General features: G+C 43.9%; 1 protein-coding gene across 1 annotated transcript in view; it reads left to right on the forward strand.

Annotated features, from left to right (window-relative positions):
* The window catches only part of cacna1fb (calcium channel, voltage-dependent, L type, alpha 1F subunit), a 158850-nt gene that overhangs the window by 115646 nt on the left and 18833 nt on the right, over positions 1 to 24371 (forward strand). The window contains exons 38-44 of the mRNA XM_060931944.1: positions 452 to 554; positions 1349 to 1450; positions 4981 to 5108; positions 9218 to 9319; positions 20720 to 20973; positions 21671 to 21694; positions 21785 to 21910. Of these exons, the coding sequence (XP_060787927.1) occupies positions 452 to 554; positions 1349 to 1450; positions 4981 to 5108; positions 9218 to 9319; positions 20720 to 20973; positions 21671 to 21694; positions 21785 to 21910 (839 nt within the window). The remainder of the gene's footprint in view (positions 1 to 451; positions 555 to 1348; positions 1451 to 4980; positions 5109 to 9217; positions 9320 to 20719; positions 20974 to 21670; positions 21695 to 21784; positions 21911 to 24371) is intronic.

Consider the following 24371-nt stretch of genomic DNA (forward strand, 5'->3'; position numbering starts at 1 on the left):
ACGCGTGCACACACACACACACACACACACACACACATTATGTACAGACATACATTCTGATCTATGTGTAGTACTGTTCATCCTCCCTGTTTAAATATAAAAATACTCACTTAGAGAAAAGGTTTCATGTCGCACTCTGAAAGGTTCTTTATTTTGTCTCTACAGTCCTATAACAAATACTTTGTCACTGAAGATTTAAAATAGAACCCCTTTAGAAAGCTAGAACTGTAAGCCATCCAAAGATGTAATTTAGGGACTCTTTTTCCCAAACATACATCACAGATACACATACAACATATAAATCTCAGACACATCATCATCAGACACATTATATATATATATATATATATATATATATATATATATATATATATATATATATATATATATATATATTGTGTGTCACACTTTTACGTCTCTCTCTCTCTCTCTCTCTCTCTCTCTCATATAGAGATTGGTTGCTATGAACATGCCCCTGAACTCAGATGGCACGGTGACCTTCAATGCCACTCTGTTTGCCCTTGTCAGAACTGCCTTGAAGATTAAAACTGAGGGTTAGTACCATAGCCTCAGTAATACCATTAACCCCTGTAACCAAAGTCACTTTCAGGGCTTTTTTTTTTTAAATAAAAGCTGCAGTTTTGTTTTTTTTTAAAGGAAAAGCCACATTTTGTGTTGCCAAATGTCCCAAAGGTGCAATAAAACTGCTATAAAAGACTTAGGATCACACATAAGCAGACTTACTGACACACCACTCAGAAATGAATTTGGGCTTGGTAATAAAGAAATCAACTTTGAAGTCTCTTGGCCATGCTTACCTCTCATCTCATTATCTCTAGCCGCTTTATCCTGTTCTACAGGGTCGCAGGCAAGCTGGAGCCTATCCCAGCTGACTACGGGCGAAAGGCGGGGTACACCCTGGACAAGTCGCCAGGTCATCACAGGGCTGACACATAGACACAGACAACCATTCACACTCACATTCACACCTACGGTCAATTTAGAGTCACCAGTTAACCTAACCTGCATGTCTTTGGACTGTGGGGGAAACCGGAGCACCCGGAGGAAACCCACGCGGACAACATGCAAACCCCACACAGAAAGGCCCTCGTCGGCCACGGGGCTCGAACCCGGACCTTCTTGCTGTGAGGCGACAGCGCTAACCACTACACCACCATGCTGCCTGCCATACCTACCTCAGTAACCCAGTTGAATAGTAAGCTGAAGATCATGGAATGGAAATTGACTCACTGAGTTAGATCTTTTTAATGAAATGACTTAAACCAGCCATGTTTACGTTTGGTCAGAATCTGTCTTGGAATACTCAGACCGGCTGCTTTGTCCTCAGGTTACCCAGACCAGGAGAATGTGGAGCTGAGGATCATCATTAAGAAGATCTGGAAGCGCATGAAACCCAAAATTCTGGATGAGGTTATTCCTCCTCCTGCTGGTGAGAAAAATCACTGTGATTTTGCTTTGTGCTTAAAGGCTGCTTTGTGGCTTATGATTCCATAATAGTGCTCTGGAGACTTGTTCTGATTTTGTGAAATCATATTTTTTCTTCTTTTCATTTTTATGGCATTTTATTTTTGTAGCCCTTTATAGGCCTGGTTGCATTGTTGAATGCTTTTGGTATGCTGTGGTTTATTTGCTTCTTTACAGGGTTCGAATTATGAATTCATCTTTGCGGGGGTCTCTTGGGGGGAGGAACGGTGCATGGACACGGCGAGTAAATATATAAATAAATAGCCTAACAGGCGCGCTTTCCGTGAATGAGAGGCTACGTGGTTCGTTAGGCTATACTTGCATACACACAGAGTATCAAATCAAATCAAGTTTATTTGTACAGCGCTTTTAACAATAAACATTGTCGCAAAGCAGCTTTACAGAATTTGAACGACTTAAAACATGAGCTAATTTTATCCCTAATCTATCCCCAATGAGCAAGCCTGTGGCGACGGTGGCAAGGAAAAACTCCCTCAGACGACATGAGGAAGAAACCTCGAGAGGAACCAGACTCAAAAGGGAACCCATCCTCATTTGGGCAACAACAGACAGCCTGACTATAATATTAACAGTTTTAACAGGTATAACCCTCAACTGTCCTCATGGGGCCGTCCTTCACAGGAGTGGGGCGATAAAACTCCGACCAGACACAGGGCACCAGGATGGATCAAGCAGGTCCGAGGGGCAGAAGAGGCCAGCATCTCAATCCCAGGATCAACATGTAACTCAGAGGGACAGATGGGGGGGGGGGGGAAGAAAACACGTTGTTAGGTATGCCCTAAAAATGACAAGTATTAAATCTGTGTGGTAGGCTCGCAGAGACGAGAGTCTTTACATCAGGCATGACGCACAATGGCATGTTAATATGGTAAAAAATATATGACCTGCTCTGGCTGGATGCTTGATTGGGTGATGGGAGCACACTCCTCAGCAATGATGAGATGCAGATGGGACCGTTAGGCCTGGCCAAGACAATTCAGTTACATTTCACCGGGTCTGGGACATGCGACAGAATGTCTGACGGCCGATTCCCTGCAGGCTACGATAGCCAGTCGAGGTCCCCACCGTCTCCACCAAAAGATTTCCTGTTGACTCCATGTAACTCAGAGGGACAGATTTGGGGTGGGGGGGGGGAGAAAGAAAACACAGGTGGTTAGGTATGCCCAATGTCACCTGAATAAGCAGGAACAGTATACATATTGCACCGAGTACAAGCAGGGACTCCGGCAACTAACTATGACAGCATAACTAAAAGGAGAGAGCCAGAAGGTAACACAGGCATGAGGGAGCCCCGGGACATAAAGCAGCCAGCCACTGCACCGTCAACAAACTCGAGTGAGCAAGCGAGTGGGGACTGACAGCATCCATACATCCCAGTTTACCAAAACACTCTATGTCTGAGGACCCTCCAGATCTACTCCTTTACCTCATAAACACCATTAACAAAAGGCTTGACTAAACAGATATGTTTTCAGCCTAGACTTAAATGCTGAGACTGTGTCTGATTCCCGAACATTACTTGGAAGGCTGTTCCATAACAGTGGGGCTTTGTAAGAAAAGGCTCTGCCCCCTGATGTAGCCTTCACTATACGAGGTACCAGCAGATAGCCTGCACCTTTTGATCTAAGTAGGCGTGGCGGGTCATAGAGGAGCAGAAGTTCACTCAGGTACTGTGGTGCGAGACCATTTAGTGCTTTAAAGGTCAATAGTAGTATTTTATAATCAATACGAAATTTGATTGGGAGCCAATGCAGTGTGGATAAGACAGGCGTGATGTGGTCATATTTTCTAGTTCTAGTAAGGACTCTTGCTGCGGCATTTTGAACTAACTGGAGTTTGTTTATGCACTTATTGGAACATCCAGACAGTAAGGCATTACAATAATCCAACCTGGAGGTAACGAAAGCATGGACTAGTTTTTCTGCATCATGCAATGACATTAAATTTCTTATCTTTGCAATATTTCTGAGATGAAAGAAAGCTATCCGGGTGATGTTATCAATGTGAGTTTCGAATGAAAGACTGGGGTCAATAATCACTCCGAGGTCTTTTACTGCTGCACGTGAAGAAACAGAAAGGCCATCCAGAGTTACTGTGTAATCAGAAAACTTACTTCTAGCTGTATGTGGTCCTAGCACAAGTACTTCAGTCTTGTCAGAGTTAAGCAGAAGGAAATTTATAAGCATCCAGTGTCTAATGTCCTTAACACATTCCTCAATTTTATTAAGCTGGTGTCTCTCATCAGGTTTTGCAGAGACATACAACTGTGTGTCATCAGCATAACAGTGGAAACTAATACAATGTTTACGAATAATATCACCCAGAGGGAACATATATAGAGAAAAAAGCAGTGGACCCAAGACAGAACCTTGTGGAACACCAAACTTTACCTCGGTACGTCTAGAAATATCACCATTTATATCGACATACTGATAACGATCAGTTAGATAAGACCTGAGCCAGGAGAGGGCCATTCCCTTAACTCCCACAACATTTTCTAGTCTATCCAGAAGAATGGAATGATCAATGGTATCAAATGCTGCACTAAGGTCAAGCAACACAAGTAGCGAGACACAGCCCTGATCAGACGCCAACAGTAGGTCGTTTACTACTTTAACCAGTGCTAAAGAGTAGTCTTTTTTTATTGTTCTTTTTGTTTTTTAACATATTGTTTTTGCTATTTTCCTCTAGCCTACACTTTAAACAGAGGGAGAATGCATTCTACTAGTAGAACGTAAAAGCCATTCTCTTACCATCACGCAGACAAAATAGACCAAAGTGGTCTGTTTTCAGCAGGCTGTGGTCATGATCTTTTTTTTTTTTTGAAAACTTAACCAGTGAATGAAACCAAGGTCAAGTGGTTCTTCTTCTGAAAGGATTAGTGTGTGTGTGTGTGTGTGTGTGTGTGTGTTAACATTCATGAACTCTCAAAAGGATAGTTTGCATGCATAGTGGCATGGTGGTGCTGCATTCACAAGAGTCTGCACCTTGCTGTAATGCGTTCTTTTGGAAAACATGTTTATTCTTATGATTATTTAAGGCTATTTGTCTATCTTTAACATCAATATTACTCAGTATATTGACATAAAATGAGCTTTATTTGTGATTATAATGATGCTGCATTTTTAGAGACCCCCACAGATATAGATAGATTTTACGGCTTTCATGGGAGCCAGTCCTCACTCTATGGGAGCTCAGCTCCCACTGGCTCCCGCGTAATTCAAATGATGCTTCTTTATGAACTGAACTGAATTTAATTTGAAATGAATTGATTTGCTGTTTCATTAAAAGCAGAATACTGCCTTAGATGTGCTTATGTTCATTGCCCATTTTTTGAGGCATTTTCCTTTATTAACTTAATTTCCATAATTTATTCATCAGTCCTTCCATAATATATTCTAGATTTATCTTTTGGTACAATTATTTTTTTTTCCTTTTGCGTTTTCTTATTCTGTTTCTAATTGTGTTTTATAGAGGAGGAGGTGACTGTGGGTAAGTTTTATGCCACATTCTTAATTCAGGACTACTTCAGGAAGTTCCGTAAGAGAAAAGAGAAAGTGGGTATGGCAGACCCGGACCCCCAAAAGCCATCAGCTCTACAGGTACATGTCTAACCTAGTCTGCTTCAGGGAGATTTTTTTCACCTTGACCTACAGTGGTGCTTGAAAGTTTGTAAACCCTTTAGAATGTTCTACATTTCTGCATAAATATGACCTAAAACATCATCAGATTTTCACTCAAGTCCTAAAAGTAGATAAAGAGAACTCAGTTAAACAAATGAGACAAAAATATTATACTTGGTCATTTATTTATTGAGGAAAATGATCCAATATTACATATCTGTGAGTGGCAAAAGTATGTGAACCTCTAGGATTAGCAGTTAATTTGAAGGTGAAATTAGAGTCAGGTGTTTTGAATCAATGGGATGACAATCAGGTGTGAGTGGGCACCCTGTTTTATTTAAAGAACAGGGATCTATCAAAGTCTGATCTTCACAACACATGTTTGTGGAAGTGTATTATGGCATGAACAAAGGAGATTTCTGAAGATCTCAGAAAAAGCGTTGTTGATGCTCATCAGGCTGGAAAAGATTACAAAACCATCTCTAAAGAGTTTGGACTCCACCAATCCACAGTCAGACAGATTGTGTACAAATGGAGGAAATTCAAGACCATTGTTACCCTCCCCAGGAATGGTCGACCAACAAAGATCACTCCAAGAGCAAGATGTGTAATATTTCGATTACGTTCATTATGTCTTATATTATATATAGTTAGTTTTTTTTTTTTTCTTTTTTATCAGACATCTAATTTTTGGGTTTGTTTACCTGACATGTTTCGACGTACAACTTCCGTCTTCCTCAGAGTGTCACCGGATGTTAATTGGTGACGCATCTTTTATCAGCTGATGTTTCCGATATTGCCAATATTGCCAATGATGATGCCAATATTTAAACTGGATTTCCGAACACCCCATAATGCACAAAATATCCGTAGTTAGAACATTACATGAACGCACAACAATAATTACAGATCCATAGGACAAAGAACAGGAGGAACAACATATACAACACGCACTGAAGGCATGTCAATATCCACAATGGGCAATATCCAAAGGGGTGGAACAGGTTAAGAACAACAAAACACAGAAGAAAGAGAAAAAACAAACTAACAAACAAGAACACAGGGGAGTAGTTACATTACCATACATCAGGGGAATAACTGAACGCATTCAAAGAGTAATGAGGAAACACAACATTAACACACCTGTCAAACCACACACAACACTCCGTCAGATCCTGGTTCATCCCAAAGACAGAATACATCCGGACAACAGATGCAACACCATATATGAGATTCCATGTAAATTATGCAATAAAACTTATATTGGGGAGACAGGAAGGAGTTTCAACACAAGAAAACATGAACATAAGAAAGAGTGCGAAAAGGAGACAGCTACAAGACAAACCCGAACAATAAAAGAAAAGGCACAACAGGAAAATTATAAGTCAGCTATAACAGATCACTGTAAAAGGGAAAATCACATTATGGACTGGGGGAATGCCAGAGTCATCCGCACAGAAGATAACAAACATCAGCGCTGGATCAGGGAGGCCATAGAGATCCGTAAGCGAAGCCCGAGGACCATCAACCGGGATGAGGGAGCGTACATGCTCTCCCATACCTGGAGTGCCATCTTGCAGGGGACGAACAGACAGTATAAGGCGTGACCGACCTGTCAAACCAGACAGGAAGGCCACGGCTTCGGAAACATCAGCTGATAAAAGATGCGTCACCAATTAACATCCGGTGACACTCTGAGGAAGACGGAAGTTGTACGTCGAAACATGTCAGGTAAACAAACCCAAAAATTAGATGTCTGATAAAAAAGAAAAAAAAAAAAAAACTAAAGATGTGTAATAGTTGGTGAGGTCACAAAGGACCCCAGGGTAACTTCTAAGCAACTGAAGGCCTCTCTCACATTAGCTAATGTTAATGTTCATGAGTCCACCATCAGGAGAACACTGAACAACAATGGTGTGCATGGCAGGGTTGCAAGGAGAAAGCTACTGCTGTCCAAAAAGAACATTGCTGCTTGTCTGCAGTTTGCTAAAGATCACGTGGACGGATGAGACCAAAATAGAACTTTTTGGTTTAAATGAGAAGCATTATGTTTGGAGAAAGGGAAACACTGCATTCCAGCATAAGAACTTTATACCATCTGTGAAACATGGTGGTGATAGTATCATGGTTTGGGCCTGTTTTGCTGCATCTGGGCCAGGATGGCTTGCCATCATTGATGGAACAATGAATTCTGAATTACACCAGCAAATTCTAAAGGAAAATGTCAGGATATCTGTCCGTGAACTGAATCTCAAGAAAAGGTGGGTCATGCAGCAAGACAACGACCCTAAGTACACAAGTCCTTCTACCAAAGAATGGTTAAAGAAGAATAAAGTTAATGTTTTGGAATGGCCAAGTCAAAGTCCTGACCTTAATCCAATCGAAATGTTGTGGAAGGACCTGAAGCGAGCAATTCATGTGAGGAAACCCACCAACATTCCAAAATTTAAACTGTTCTGTACAGAGGAATGGGCTAAAATTCCTCCATGCCAGTGTGCAGGACTGATCAACAGTTACTGGAAACGTTTAGATGTAGTAATTGCTGCACAAGGGGGTCACACCAGATACTGAAAGCAAAGGTTCACATACTTTTGCCACTCACAGATATGTAATATTGGACTATTTTCCTCAATAAATAAATTACCAAGTATAATATTTTTGTCTGATTTGTTTAACTGGGTTCTCTTTATCTACATTTAGGACTTGTGTGAAAATCTGATGATGTTTTAGGTCATATTTATGCAGAAATATAGAAAATTCTAAAGGGTTCACAAACTTTCAAGCACCACTGTATTTTTAAGAAGTAATGCTGATCCACAGATATACATATAAAACTTCAACAACTTTTAAAAAAAAATTATAACATCACTTTTGCTCAATGTTTTTATAAAGATGATTACCAGATCTGAGGAAAATTATTTACTCAAACAGACAGTTAAAACAAATACATTCACTCCTGGTAGTGTAACATTCATGGCTTCCGTGTTTTATATTCAGTATTACCTTGAGTACGTTAGGTTTAGATTTGTAATAAGCTTTTATTTATACTGCAATTAATATCATTTATTAAAAAAGGAGGGGGAAGAAATAAACTAAATAGAAATAAATCTAAATCAGATTGCCATGTATCAGTCATTCTAACATTTCCATACGTAATTAATCTTGGTCTGTATGTCACATGAGTAGGTGATAGACAGATGTAATCGCAGGAAGAGTTTATTAAACGCAAGCTGGCAGACAATACCGAACCATGAGACAAAGAGGGTAAACAGGAGCAGGTAGGGGCCAGGTGATAGGCAAACAGTACCAACTAGGAAAGGCAATAAACGTGGTCAGGAAAACAGAAACAAAGTCAAAACCAAAGTAGCAATACAGACAACAGACAAATGGCTTGGTATAGACAGGTATGTGACACTGCATCTCATCTCATCTCATTATCTCTAGCCGCTTTATCCTTCTACAGGGTCGCAGGCAAGCTGGAGCCTATCCCAGCTGACTACGGGCAAAAGGCGGGGTGCACCCTGGACAAGTCACCAGGTCATCACAGGGCTGACACATAGACACAGACAACCATTCACACTCACATTCACACCTACGGTCAATTTAGAGTCACCAGTTAACCTAACCTGCATGTCTTTGGACTGTGGGGGAAACCGGAGCACCCGGAGGAAACCCACGCGGACCCACCGGGTGCTCCGGTTTCCCCCACAGTCCAAAGACATGCAGGTTAGGTTAACTGGTGACTCTAAATTGACCGTAGGTGTGAATGTGAGTGTGAATGGTTGTCTGTGTCTATGTGTCAGCCCTGTGATGACCTGGCGACTTGTCCAGGGTGTACCCCGCCTTTCGCCCGTAGTTGGCTGGGATGGGCTCCAGCTTGCCTGCGACCCTGTAGAAGGATAAAGCAGCTAGAGATAATGAGATGAGATGAAGTATTTATTGCCAGAACCAGAGGCCCTTCCAAGTGCATGTTGATTTCAATGAAAAGAAAAAAGTAAATATATAAAAACCTGCCTCTAACTGTGTGTTGAGAGCTTGTACAGCATATATACTGTGGACCCTCTTTTCTCCGTTTGCATCTGTGTCAGGCGGGTCTGCGCACCCTGCAGGACCTTGGGCCAGAGATTCGTCTGGCCATGAATGCAGACCTCGAAGAGGAGGACCTGGAGGAAGAACAAGAAGAGGATGAGGTAGGAAGACTGTCGGAGTGTGCCACAAGCGTGTGTGTGTGTATATATGTGTGTGTGTATATCACGGGCGATTGCTCTAAGACAACGAGGGAGGCTGAGCCTCCTCTAAAAATGACGAACATCGTGTAGGATGAATTGCGCTAGGCTTATGTTATAGCCGACCTTATAACATTGCTATTTCAGATCCAGAATCATAGAAATATATGTGCTCAACCCAACTACAGTGCGAAATCATTCCATTATAACTTTCCCCAGTTCGCCTAATGTGTGCGTGAGTTTTTCCCCCTCGTGACAGCGCGATGCAGCCCAGCCTCAGTGGATTGGGAGCTATGTGTTTGTCAGTCTCAAAATGCAAGACGATTATTGGACAAATACTGCGAAAATGCCCGCCCATGGAGTCTCACGGACTCCCAGCCTCAATGGACTTCAATGGCATTTGGGAGCTATGCGCTTTTCAATCTCAAAATGCAAGACGATTATTGGACAAGTACTGCGAAAATGCCCGCCCACGGACTCCGAGCCTCACATGGGAGGGACATGGCAGTTTCCGCGAGGAGACTGGTGATTGGTGAAAGCGGCCGGATATTTTCTTTGATTGACAGCTCGTTTGAACTATAGACAAGCAGCGGTACAGTGTTGCCTGATTGGGGGGTTTCACGCCCAATTGGGCGGTTTTAAGTGCATTTTGGCGGGTTTTGAACATATTTTGGGCTGGATAACGTCAGCAGTATCTGGCAACATCAGTTCAGTCCCGTGCGGATTCACAAGTGCTGTGGTGTATTGTAAGAGATCAGCTTACATTTCGATTTCATTCATTACATACGGTTTCTACCAGCTTTTTTAGTTTGTATATATTTTCATTGTAAATAAAGTGTAAATATAGTGTTGTCAAGTTTGCTATCTTAGTTCCAGAAATTTCGTTTATTTGAGTGACTGAACTTGAACTTGAGGGGGCTAGTCAGCTAGCAAGAAAGCTGCGCACGGATGCCAAGCATTGCTGATTTAATTTTGGCGAAGCCATTTGCCAGTCTTCCTTTCGAGGAAAAAATTAAAATTAAAGAGCAGGGTAGACCAACGCCTCAAATTGACTTGGTGAAAAAGGTAGGGAATAATACTTGCTCCTTTCAGCTCTCCTGGTACGAGAAAGTGAATTGGCTAACAGCAAGTGACCCACATCAACAACAGTAAATAGGCTACTTTAGTAATATGTCATGGATGGACCAAAAATATAGAATCTATTTAAAATGTTTATGCTGAGTATATTATATTGGAATATATGTTTTTTTCTGGATATGAATTAAACACAGCTACAATTTGGAAAACATTTTTAAACAAAAACATAGCCGAGGTCAATTTTTAAACAACATGCCACAATTATAAAATATAAAATGTTAAAATATCCCCCCCCAACACCACCATCATGTATATTGGACAGTAGGCTAATGGGCCAAAAGAACCTGTTATTTCACAGTTTGTGACCCTGCTACCAATCAGCCAGATCAGAGGCAAGAGTATGGGCAAAATTGATGTGTTTTTTCTTTTAAAATCTGGAAATATCGTAACCGACCAGCCTCCCCTGTTTGAAAGACTACCAGCCGCCACTGGTGTGTGTATATATATATATGCACACACAACCCCGATTCCAAAAAAGGTGGGACAAAGTACAAATGATAAATAAAAATGGAATGCAATGATGTGGAAGTTTCAAAATTCCATATTTTATTCAGAATAGAACATAGATGACATATCAAATGTTTAAACTGAGAAAATGTATAATTTAAAGAGAAAAATTAGGTTATTTTAAATTTCATGACAACAACACATCTCAAAAAAGTTGGGACAAGGCCATGTTTACCACTGTGAGACATCCCCTTTTCTCTTTACAACAGTCTGTAAACGTCTGGGGACTGAGGAGACAAGTTACTCAAGTTTAGGGATAGGAATGTTAACCCATTCTTGTCTAATGTAGGATTCTAGTTGCTCAACTGTCTTAGGTCTTTTTTGTCGTATCTTCCGTTTTATGATGCGCCAAATGTTTTCTATGGGTGAAAGATCTGGACTGCAGGCTGGCCAGTTCAGTACCCGGACCCTTCTTCTACGCAGCCATGATGCTGTAATTGATGCAGTATGTGGTTTGGCATTGTCATGTTGGAAAATGCAAGGTCTTCCCTGAAAGAGACGTCGTCTGGATGGGAGCATATGTTGCTCTAGAACCTGGATATACCTTTCAGCATTGATGGTGTCTTTCCAGATGTGTAAGCTGCCCATGCCACACGCACTAATGCAACCCCATACCATCAGAGATGCAGGCTTCTGAACTGAGCGCTGATAACAACTTGGGTCGTCCTTAACCCTCTTTAGTCCGAATGACACGGCGTCCCTGATTTCCATAAAGAACTTCAAATTTTGATTCGTCTGACCACAGAACACTTTTCCACTTTGCCACAGTCCATTTTAAATGAGCCTTGGCCCAGAGAAGACGTCTGCGCTTCTGGATCATGTTTAGATACGGCTTCTTCTTTGAACTATAGAGTTTTAGCTGGCAACGGCGGATGGCACGGTGAATTGTGTTCACAGATAATGTTCTCTGGAAATATTCCTGAGCCCATTTTGTGATTTCCAATACAGAAGCATGCCTGTATGTGATGCAGTGTCGTCTAAGGGTTCGAAGATCACGGGCACCCAGTATGGTTTTCCGGCCTTGACCCTTACGCACAGAGATTCTTCCAGATTCTCTGAATCTTTTGATATTATGCACTGTAGATGATGATATGTTCAAACTCTTTGCAATTTTACACTGTCGAACTCCTTTCTGATATTGCTCCACTATTTGTTGGCGTAGAATTAAGGGGATTGGTGATCCTCTTCCCATCTTTACTTCTGAGAGCCGCTGCCACTCCAAGATGCTCTTTTTATACCCAGTCATGTTAATGACCTATTGCCAATTGACCTAATGAGTTGTAATTTGGTCCTCCAGCTGTTCTTTTTTGTACCTTTAACTTTTCCAGCCTCTTATTGCCCCTGTCCCAACTTTTTTGAGATGTGTTGCTGTCATGAAATTTCAAATGAGCCAATATTTGGCATGAAATTTCAAAATGTCTCACTTTTGACATTTGATATGTTGTCTATGTTCTATTGTGAATACAATATCAGTTTTTGAGATTTGTAAATTATTGCATTCCATTTTTATTTACAATTTGTACTTTGTCCCAACTTTTTTGGAATCGGGGTTGTATATATATATATATATATATATATATATATATATATATATATATATATGTAGCAGTTCGTATGGGTGGGTGGAGCACAGAGGACGGCAGGACAGAGATCAGGTTTTGGGAATAGGGCTTTTATTGCCACACTTTTCAGTGAACAATATTTATCCTAAACAGACAGACACACACGACAGGCGTCTTGTTCGGGGATCGTCCTCTCTGCTCTCACTCTCCCTCCTTAAATAGGGCATGGTCACTGGGAAGACACACAAACAGGTTAATTGGTCTCAGATGTAGTGATTCTGCCACTTACCTTCCCTGACTCCGCCCTCCTATAACAGACTGGCGCTTGACCACGCCCCCGCTGCCACATACCCCCACCGCCCGACTCAGGCCAGGCCGCCGTCCGGCCTGCAGCCAAATCCCCCCCCCTTGATGGGAGAGGAAGTCCGCCACGACCATCTGCACCCCCGGCCTGTGGACCACCTTGAAATTAAAGGGTTGGAGTGCCAGATACCAACGGGTGATCTGCGCGTTGGCATCTTTCATGCGGTGGAGCCACTGGAGGGGCACGTGGTCCGAACAGAGGGTGAAGGGGCGCCCCAGCAGGTAGTAACGGAGGGCGAGGACCGCCCACTTGATCGCCAGACATTCCTTCTCAATGGTGCTGTAGCGCCCCTCATGCACTGACAGCTTCCTACTGATGTAGAGGACGGGGCGGTCCTCCCCCTCCACCTCCTGGGACAAAACTGCCCCCAGCCCTCTGTCCGACGCATCGGTCTGCAACACAAAGGGGAGAGAAAAGTCAGGGGAGTGTAAAAGTGGCCCCCCACACAGTGCAGCCTTTACCTCTGAAAAAGCCCGCTGGCATTGCTCCGTCCACTGGACCGGATCTGGGCCCCCCTTTTTAGTGAGATCAATCAGCGGGCTGGTGACGTCCGAATAATTAGGTATAAACCTACGGTAATAGCCAGCCAGCCCCAGGAACTGTCTCACCCCCTTTTTGGTCTTGGGCCTCGGGCAGGCCGCAATCGCTGCCGTCTTATTAATTTGGGGACGCACCTGCCCGTTGCCCAAGTGGAAGCCCAGATACCGTACTTCCACCCGCCCAATCGCACACTTCTTTGGGTTGGCTGTGAGCCCCGCTCGCCTCAGCGACCTAAGGACGGCCCTCAGATGTTCAAGGTGCCTCGGGCAGTCATTACTATAGATGATTATATCATCTAGATACACGGCTGCATAAGTGGCGTGGGGGCGGAGGACTCTATCCATCAGCCGCTGAAACGTCGTGGGTGCCCCAAACAGCCCAAACGGAAGTGTGATGAATTGGTGTAAACCAAACGGTGTGGAAAAGGCCGTTTTTTCTTGGGATAGTGGAGTCAAGGGGATCTGACAATATCCCTTCGTCAAATCCAGTGTCGAATAAAAGCGAGCCGTGCCGAGTCGATCGAGCAACTCATCATTACGAGGCATTGGGTACGCGTCAAATTTAAACACCACGTTGACTTTTCTATAGTCCACACAGAACCTGACTGACCTGTCGGCCTTGGGTACCAAGACCACCGGGCTGCTCCAGTCACTGGTCTCAAGTTCTTCCCGAACTACCTTTTTTTTGTGTTCGGGCAGCCTGTAAGGGCGGCTATGCACTACCACCCCCGGGGGCATCTCTATGTGGTGCTCTATGAGGTTCGTGCGACCGGGCAGGGGCGAGAACACATCCGAAAACTCGGTCTGCAACTGGGCGACCTCCGTGAGTTGGGTCGGGGAGAGGTGGTCTCCACAGGGGACCGGAGAGGTACAGGATGCCAATGCCCGTTTTTGAACCTCCGGCCCCAGCTCCGCCTTCTCCGGAACCACCGACACCAACGCCACGGGGACCTCCTCATTCCAGAGTTTGAGCAGATTGAGGTGGTAAATCTGTAGCACCCCACCCCTGTCCGTTCGCCTCACCTCATAGTCGACGTCCCCGACTCGCCGTGTGACCTCAAAGGGTCCTTGCCACTTGGCGATCAATTTAGAGCTCAAAGTGGGCAACAGTACGAGTACTTTATCTCCCTGTGTGAACTCCCTAAGGTGCGTACCCTTGTTGTACAGGCGGGCTTGCCGTTCCTGGGCCTGCCGCAAATTCTCCTGGGTTAGGTGGGTGAGCGTTTGTGAAGGTCCCTCCTCCCAATTTTCCTGCAGCACGTCTAGGATGCCGCGCGGCTTGCACCCATATAATAACTCGAATGGGGAGAACCCCGTGGAGGCTTGGGGAACCTCTCGCACTGAGAACAACAAGGGCTTGAGCCACTTATCCCAATTACGTGCGTCCTCGGTTATGAATTTTTTAATGATATTTTTGAGGGTGCGGTTGAACCATTCTACTAAACCGTCCGTTTGTGGGTGATACACACTGGTGCGGATCGGCTTAATCCCCAATAACCCATACAGTTCGCGCAGTGTTCGTGACATAAACGTAGTGCCTTGATCAGTCAGAATCTCTTTCAGGATTCCGACTCGGGAGATGACGTGGAAGAGTGCCTCTGCAATACTGCGTGCTGAGATATTGCGCAGAGGCACTGCTTCCGGGTATCGCGTTGCATAGTCCACCAGAACTAATATAAAGTGGTACCCCCATGCTGACTGATCTAATGGCCCGACGAGATCCATCCCAATTCTCTCAGACGGGGTCTCGATCAATGGAAGAGGGCGCAAAGGCACTTTTGGAATGGCCGCTGGATTCACTAACTGGCATTCGCGGCATGCCGTACACCACCTACGAACATCGCCGCGAATCCCCGGCCAATAGAATCGGGCCATTATTCGGGCTAGTGTCTTATCCTGCCCTAAGTGTCCAGCCATGGGATTAAAGTGAGCTGCCTGGAATACCAATTTCCGGCGGCTCTTCGGAATCAAAAGCTGCGTGACTCGCTCTTTAGTTTGAGTGTCCTGTGTCACTCGGTATAACCTATCCTTCATAACTGCGAAGTAGGGGAAGGATGGGGTGGCGTTCGGCTGGAGCGTTTGACCATCAATTACTCTCACTTGGTCAAACGCATGTCGCAGAGTCTTGTCTCGTGATTGTTCTAATGGGAAATCCGCGAGGGATTCCCCAATAGAGAGAGGAGGAGCCGGCGGCTCCTCACTCTGACGCAGAGATGACATAGACGGCTCTGTGACAGCTGCTCCCGCCAAAGCGACACCGGGACCTCCCCCTGTCAAATGGCAGGACCCACTCTTTACTAGGCGTGACATTAAACCCCGAAATCCCGGCCAATCAGTCCCCAAAATTAAAGAGTGGGTAAGGTGAGGATTAACCGCCGCCTTCACTATAAATTTTTTCCCCTCTGAAAACAATGTGGACCGACACCAAAGGGTAGCTGTGAACATCCCCGTGCACACACAACACCTTCACCCCCTGTGCTCCCCCAATGCCTTGTTTTGAACCAGGCTTTGGTGAATTGAGGTCTGGTTACAACCAGAATCCACCAACGCCTTATATGTATCCCCTTGGATACTCACCGGTATGCGATACGCTCCGGCCCGATCGAGGGCGGCCTCTGGCTCATCAGGGATCCGAACCACCGCGCCCACTTCCATCGCCATGCACTGCTGTTGAAGGTGGCCCGGCTCCCCGCAGCGCCAGCAAACCGGCCCGGGCTTTCCCTCTGCACCGGTGATCTGGGGCTCACTCACCTGAGGTGGGGGAGAGACAGACACAGAAGGGAGAAACGGGAGGGCACCGCGGGTGCGGCGGGCCGGCTGGGGTGGTGCCAGCCCCCGCCTCCGTGGTGGGGGAATGGGGCGAGGACGGGACACAGGAGGAGGGGGAGAGAGAGAGAGAGAGAGAGAGAGAGAGAGAGAGAGAAGAGGAGAGAAGAGAAGATGCCATCTGCTGTCCTGCCGCCGGGACAGCCGCCAAATGGTCCTCCGCCAGCTCCACTGCCTGATCCAGCGACGCCGGACGGTGGCACTGGACCCACTCCGCGGTTCCTGCTGGCAAGCGAGCGACTAATTGTTCCAGCACTACCTGATCGATGACTCCCTCGGCGTCGTGGTTGTCGGCCCTCAACCACCGCCAGCAGGCGTCCCGGAGCTGTTGGCCAAACGCGAATGGCCGGCCGACTTCCTCCAAGCGCAACGCGTGGAAGCGCTGGCGCTGCTGCTCTGGGGTGCGCCCCACGCGCTGTAGGACGGCCCGGCGGAGGTCCGCGTAGGCCAGTCGGCGGTCGGCGGGGAGCTGTAGCGTGGCCAGCTGCGCCTCTCCCGTTAGCAGGGGGAGGAGGCGTGCCGCGCGCTGCTCCATCGGCCACCCCGAGGCTTCGGCGACTTGCTCGAAGAGCATGATGAATGCCTCGGGGTCGTCCTGCGGGCCCATCTTGGTGACGGTGAGGGGAGACGGGCCCGCGGTAGGAGCGCTGGTGGCCCCCGCCGATGCGAGGAGGTGCCGGAACGCCTCTCGATCTTCTTGTTGGGCCAGCACCAGGGCCCCGAAGCGTCGCTCTTGCTCCTTCCGGAGGGTGATGAGCGCCTGGTGCTGGCTTTGCTGGGCTGTGGTGAGGGCGTGGACCAGGTCGGCGAACGGGGAGGACTCCATGGGGCTGCTCGGCTGGTGCTCCACTTTTCCCGGGTTTCAGCACCACTGTAGCAGTTCGTATGGGTGGGTGGAGCACAGAGGACGGCAGGACAGAGATCAGGTTTTGGGAATAGGGCTTTTATTGCCACACTTTTCAGTGAACAATATTTATCCTAAACAGACAGACACACACTACAGGCGTCTTGTTCGGGGATCATCCTCTCTGCTCTCACTCTCCCTCCGTAAATAGGGCGCGGTCACTGGGAAGACACCCAAACAGGTTAATTGCTCTCAGGTGTAATGATTCTGCCACTTACCTTCCCTGACTCCGCCCTCCTGTCACAGACCGTCGCTTGACCACGCCCCGCTGCCACAATATATATATATATATATATATATATATATATATATATATATATATATATATATATATATATATGAAACACAGGTACATGTATATGTTTTATATTATATATGCCACTTGTAATTTTCATGAGAACTACAGTATATCCGGATATCAAGAACTATAACCATGACATGTTTTTCAATATCCTCACTTGTGAGGAAACCCATGAACTGTTTTAATAAATCTGTGTCCTTTTTGTTTGTGAATGTGTTGAGATAATAAAAAGTAAATCACACATTGGCTTAAAGATATGAAGTTTATCTTCTCGTGTTGAAAAACTTGTATTTTTCAAATAAAATAAGTCCCAGACCTGAATGACACATTTCCAAATATTTCACTCTGATGTCAGTCACAGTGTTTTCCCACTGACTTGACATGTGTTGTTAAAATGGCGAACCATTTCAGAATTAAAATTCTTTTGATTAATTTGCATATTTTTTTGTGGATGTGTCAATATTATATAAAGAACGTTACACAGTTGCATATATTAAGAGACCATTTCCTTTTTTTTTCTTAAATCAGCATCTCTTAAACCATAAATTCTTAAATCAGCCATTTCATTCCAGTGTCTGTGCTGGAATTCCAACACAAGCACACCTCATTTTACTTAATGAGGTACTGATTAGGTGATCATCTAAACCAAATCTTATTTAACGAGGAAAAATATAAAAACCACTGCCATGGTCATCGCTATCCTTTTGCAATAGGACCAGTTTGGATGGCAAAAACAATACTAATTGGAATACAAAAACATCTATTCATCATGCCAAAAGAGTTATAAAGAAAAGTTTTGAGCGAGAAAAAGAAGGGTTCAATTTTGGCTTTACTGGCAGAGGGATACTGTGAGCATCAGGTTGCTTCCATCCTCAAAAAAAAAAAAATCAAAGCTGACAGTTCATAAGAACAAGGTCAAGCAGCAGACATTGGGGTCAATAAAGTTACAGACTGGCAGAGGGTGAAAATGACTCTCCACCTACTGGGCTGATCGTCAAGTCCTTTGAATGTCACTCAACAACTGTAGGATGACATCAAGTGACCTACAAAAAAATGGCAAATGGCACCTGGGGTGAAGTGCATGGCAAGGATGGTTTGAAACGGGCTCGTCCGGGTGGGGTTGAAGTAATGCAAAGCTAGAAAAAAGCCCTTCATCAATGAGAAGCAGAGAAGAGCCAGGCTGAGGTTTGCTAAAGACAATAAGGATTGGACCGTAAAGGACTGGAGTAAGGTTGTCTTCTCTGATGAGTCCAATTTTCATCTTTTCCTATCACATGGTCATCTAATGGTTAGATGGAGATCTGAAGAGGCCTACAAGGCTCAGTGTCTCACACCCATTGTGAAATTTGGTGGAGGATTGGTGATGATCTGGGGGTGCTTCAGCAATCCTGCAATGGAGCAGATATTTGTTTGTGAAGGACCCATGAATCAAGCCATGTACAGTGAAAGGGTAGGAGAGAGGTGAGAGAGAGAGAGATAGAGAAGAGGAGGGAGTGCCTGCTCCTGGAAACACTACCAGATGGTCCTCCTCCAGCAACTCTGCAAGGTGGCATTGAGCCCAGGCCAACGTTCCTCCCAGCAGTCAACCAACAAACTTCTCCATTACCGCTTGGTCAATGATGTCCTTTGTGCCACTCTGTCCAGTCAGTAGCCACCATTGACAGGCTTCTTGGCGCTGTTGGGTGAAGGCAAATGGGCAGCCAATCTCACTGTATGCCAGCACGCAGAAGTGTTGGCGATGTTGTTCTGGGGTGCGTCCGACCCACTGCAGAATAGCCCGCTTCAGTTCCAGATACTGCAGCAGGTTGTCGGCTAGGAGCTGTTGAGTTGTGAGCTGGGCTTCCCCCGACAGGAGCAGACCACCTGCCTTGAGGTTGGCCATGATCATCCTTCAGTGACGTGCTCAAACAGCTCCACAAAAACCTCTGGATTGTCCTGTGGCCCTATCTTGAGCAGTTGGACATGTGATTTGGTTGCAGCATCTGTGGGAGTGGCTGCTGGAGTACCCGCTAGCTGGACCAAGCTCCGGATCACCTGCTGGTCCTCTGCCTGGGTTTGGAGTAGGGCCTGGAAGTACTACTCCTGCTCTGTGCACAGTGTGATAAGGGCCTGATGTTGGGCTTGGTGGTTGCTGATGAGGATCTAGAGGATCTCAGTGACTGGTGTGGACTCCATGTTTCTCCTCACTCCCAGGTTTTGGCACTAGTGTAATGCTCTTTCAGCTTAGGGAATGAGGAAATGGGAGACAGGTGTGACAGCTCAAGGTGCACTTTATTTTTGTCTACTTTTCAGTGACGTTATTTTCACTCTCTGCCGTTTACACACACACACACACACACACACACACACACACACACACACACGGTGCTGTGTTGCTCAGCTCTCTTTCTACCTAGTCACTGGCTTCTCAACACGAGACATCCGTAAATAAGATGCCTGTGATCAAAGGTAAAACTTATCACGTGTTATCTGCTGGTTCTAGCTGACTCCTCACTGCCCACAGCTGATACCCGATCACAATGCCACTGCCACGGCACCATTCTGAGTAAACTCTAGAGATTGTTATGCATGAAAATCCCAGGAGATCAGCAGTTATTGAAATACTCAAACCAGCTTGTCTGGCACCAACAGTCATGCCATGGTCAAAATCACTGAGATCACATACACATATATATATATATATATATATATATATATATATATATATATATATATATATATAAATAATTTTACTTAGCCTACTTCTGCTCAGATCACATTGGGTAATGAGGCAGTTTAACAAATGCAGTGGTAAAAAACATTCAGTCTGTATAAAGATGAGATTTTTTGATACTATCAGTGTCAGGTTTTAATCAAGTTGTTGGACAGCTATGTACTGTAGTAAGATGGACCCAGGTCTAATCGATTCTGTTTAAAATTTGATACCGGCTGTCAAAATGTCCATGATTCTGTGCCACAGTTGGAATGAAATCATTAAATGCATATTTCTCCCTTTTTAGCATATTAGTTTTAGATCAGCAACATTATATCTGAATTTGTCACAATCTTTAATTTTTTCATTGGTAAATCAATAGAGACTGGGCTTAGGGTTGTAGTAAAGATTATTATATAATATTAGAACATATGTGAGCCACAACTTTCTTCTTTCACCACATCCCTTGGTTGAACCTGCAGGTACGGTACCATCATACTGTATGTAGCATGCTCTGTCTCTGCTCTTCTAGATTGAAAATGGCTATGTTGGAAATGCTGAGTCCTTAGACCGCCGCTCCTCCGTGGTCTCAACACCGACAGGTTCATCCGTTGCTGTGTCAGGAGAAGGTTTCTCCAATGGAGGCCTGAGTCACAGGAATTCACTAACCAGAACACCAAATGGCAGCGGTATCTTAGAGCAGGAGAAATTTAGAAGAGGAGAAACCAGACGCTCCTCCCTCTATTTCCAGCATAAGAATGGTGTGATCGACCAGCCAGCAAAGAGGTCAGAGACACTGTTAATGTGGACAGTGGTGTGATCATTTTACACAAACACAAACTTATAAAGCTGTTTTAATATTTTAGGCCTCATTATCTGATTTTTTTTTCTGTCAGCCTTGATGCTTTATATTCATGATTGTAAGTGAAAATGTTTGTCATTAGTGTGAATAAACCTCTACCCTGTACTGACCTGAAAGCAGACATTTTTAAACTCAATAATGGGCATGATCCATTTTGTCGCTGAGCTAAATAATAGTACAAGCATTCAAATATTCAGATATAGATTTTGCAGTTTTTGTCACTATTACTGGCACTCCTGTGCCCTAGAAAAGTGTTTGGGAAGAACCAGAAGTTATAGGAGTATTCACAATAATATTGAAATAATATTAATATATGTTGAAAACAACTGAAAACAGATAAGTAACTTCAATCACATGAGTATCTTTCACAGACACATCTTAAAATGATGTGGTTGACTGGTGAATTTACCTTAATAACTAACAAAATTTGTAAACAGTGTAAAATAAAACAAATTCAGTCAGACAAACCACTGACAGCCATGACAATGCTACATAGATTTACATTTATTGCATTTACTGTGTGTTCTGTGACAATTTGCGCATGATTAAATCACTCATTATTTTGCCACATACTCTTTCTACTATAATAATTTCTCTTAACTATCTGTTTTTTTTAAATAGAGTTTCATATTACAAACATCCACGGTAAGTCCAGAATTCAGCTCACAACTTTAGTCATTGTTTCTTTGTTTTTTGTGCCATTGTCATGACATTGTGTGGTTTCACCCACCTCAGGAGAGACTCGAGGGACCACTTCAGCTCTTCTCTGTCACGAAGTATTGATGGAGAGGAGGGGTACCCTAGGGAGCAGCTTATCTACAGAAGGGAAGAAGATGATGAGGTCATGGCACCCAGAGACAGGTCTGCTTCTCTCCTCCTACACTCTATATCAGGGGTGTCCAAACTGATCCATAAAGGGCCATGTGGCTGCAGGTTTTCATTCCAGCCATGCAGCAGCACACCTGATTTGGCTCATTCAATCAACGGACACACCCACCCTTTAATCAAGGGTGGATGTGGCTGCAAGTATTTGACTGTGTGAAGACAGTTCAGTTGATTGAATGAGCCAAGTCAGGTGTGCTGCTGCATGGCTGGAATGAAAACCTGCAGCCACATGGCCCTTTATGGATCAGTTTGGACACCCCTGCTCTATATCCTTATAGGAATGAAATTAAGTATAAATGGAAGGATACATTCCAAAATATAAAAATAGCACATTGTAATATATACGTGTGTAGGTATGTGGGTTAACTCCACCTCTGCATAATAATAATAATAATAATATACTGTAAGTTATTTTAAGTTATATACAATATAGATCCAGTACCAGTCAAAAGTTTGGACACACGTTCTAATTCAATTGTTTTTCTTTTCTTTATTTTTATTCATTAAAAGACTTTCATTGAGTGCATACATGTGGGAGCACTCCTACGGTATGTCAGTGTAGAGTGTGTTTGCTGGCTAGGGGTTATTTGTCCTGTATTTAACTTTAAAGAGTCGTATTTGTATATATTGGCAGGTTTTGTGCTGTTGCAATAGTTCTCAAAGCTGTTGTGCCTTCAGAAATGAGACAACAAGCAAGGACCCACTCGGTGGCTGGTATAGAAAGGGAAACTGACATGGCGGGGTTCATTAAAAATGAAACTGAAAAGCACTTTGGTCCTTCAGCCTTTCAGGAAACCCTTCAGAAATTTATTGGTGATGCTGTTATAAGTTAGTTTGCAAAAACCTGGTGGAAAGCATAGTAGCTCCACTCCAAGAAGAAATCCGCATGAGCTCGACGAAGTAAAGAGGAAAGCTAATGAAAACAAACAGTACTCCAGGAGGGCCGGCATTCGGATTTATGGCTTTCCCGAAAAAAGAGGAGAAAGAAGATTTTACAGAGAAACTCCTGAGTTTCTTTTCAAACGAGATGGGCTTGTCATTTCAAGTTGATAACATTGATAGGAGCCACCACATGGGTAAGAAAAGGCAAGATGGTGGTTGGGCTATTATTGTCAAGTTTAAAAGCTACAGCTCCAAAAAAAGTGTGATGAAAGAAAGGTAAAGCAAACTGGCAAGGATTATTTCGTTTATGAGGATCTCACGTTTGTCAACTGCAAGATTTTACAGATGGCTAAGGAGAAATATCATGATAATCCTGTCCGGACAATTGATGGGCAAGTTTTTGTTAGTGTTGACAGTCATGTGCAAGCTTATGTTCCTTCTGCCGACATTAACAAACGGCTACTCTGTCCGCCATATGTCAAGTAAAGTCTAAAGTTGATGTTTCTAAAGCTTGTGGACCAAACAGTATTGGAAACAAAATTCTTAAATTGTGTGCTGACTGTCTTTGTGGTCCCCTTTCAATGTTAATTCATCACTGGATGCAAGAATTTTTCCCAGTGAATGGAAATATGCAAACGTTACTCCTTTGTTTAAAAAAGATGATCGACAGGAAAAATCCAATCAACGCCTGGATTCTCTTTTAGTCTGTATTTCAAAGATAATTGAAAAAGTTGTTTTTAAAGGGCTTTATAATTTTCTTTTAGACATTAGCTATCCTGCAACCCTGTAGAACAGGATAAGCGGCTACAGATAATGGATGGATGGATGGATGGATGGATGGATGGATGGACATCGGCTATTTTAATCCTTTACAATCTGGCTTCTGCCCTGGAAATTCAACCATTAACCAGTTAATTTTTCTGGCACACAGAATTTATGAAGCTTTTGAAAAAGGTGGGAAGGTGCATATGGTGTTCCTTGACTTAACCCTTTCGGACACAAGGAAAAATGCTATGGAACTTTATACTATGGAACTTCATGTGTACAATTGTACACATTATGTCCGAAGGGGATAAGTAAAGCTTTTGACAAAGTTTGGCATAAAGTATAAAATTGAATGCTTTGGCATTAGGGGTTCTTTGTTGAGTTAGTTTAAGAGTTACTTTTCTGGGAGAAAACACTGAGTTGTAATTGAAGGACAGGCTTCTGACTGTGCCGATATTGAAGCAGGAGTCCCTCAAGGTTCTGTGCTTGGGCCACTTTTATTTTTGATTTATATTTATGATATTACTAACAATATTCAGTCAAATTGCTTATTATATGCAGATGATACATCTCTTTTTGTTACTGTCAAAACTCCTGAAATTTCTGCTGTAAAATTAAATAAAGATCTGGAACAAATTTATAATTGGGCAGATACTTGGCTAATGAATATTGATCCTGCAAAAACAAAATGTTTGACTTTCTCAGTTAAGTGTAGGCCACAGCATCCTACTTTATTTTATAATTGCTGTCCAGTTGATGAAGTAGATTGTCACACTCATCTAGGGATAAT

Source organism: Neoarius graeffei, chromosome 10 (assembly GCF_027579695.1).
Source record: "Neoarius graeffei isolate fNeoGra1 chromosome 10, fNeoGra1.pri, whole genome shotgun sequence".
Lineage (NCBI taxonomy): Eukaryota > Metazoa > Chordata > Actinopteri > Siluriformes > Ariidae > Neoarius > Neoarius graeffei.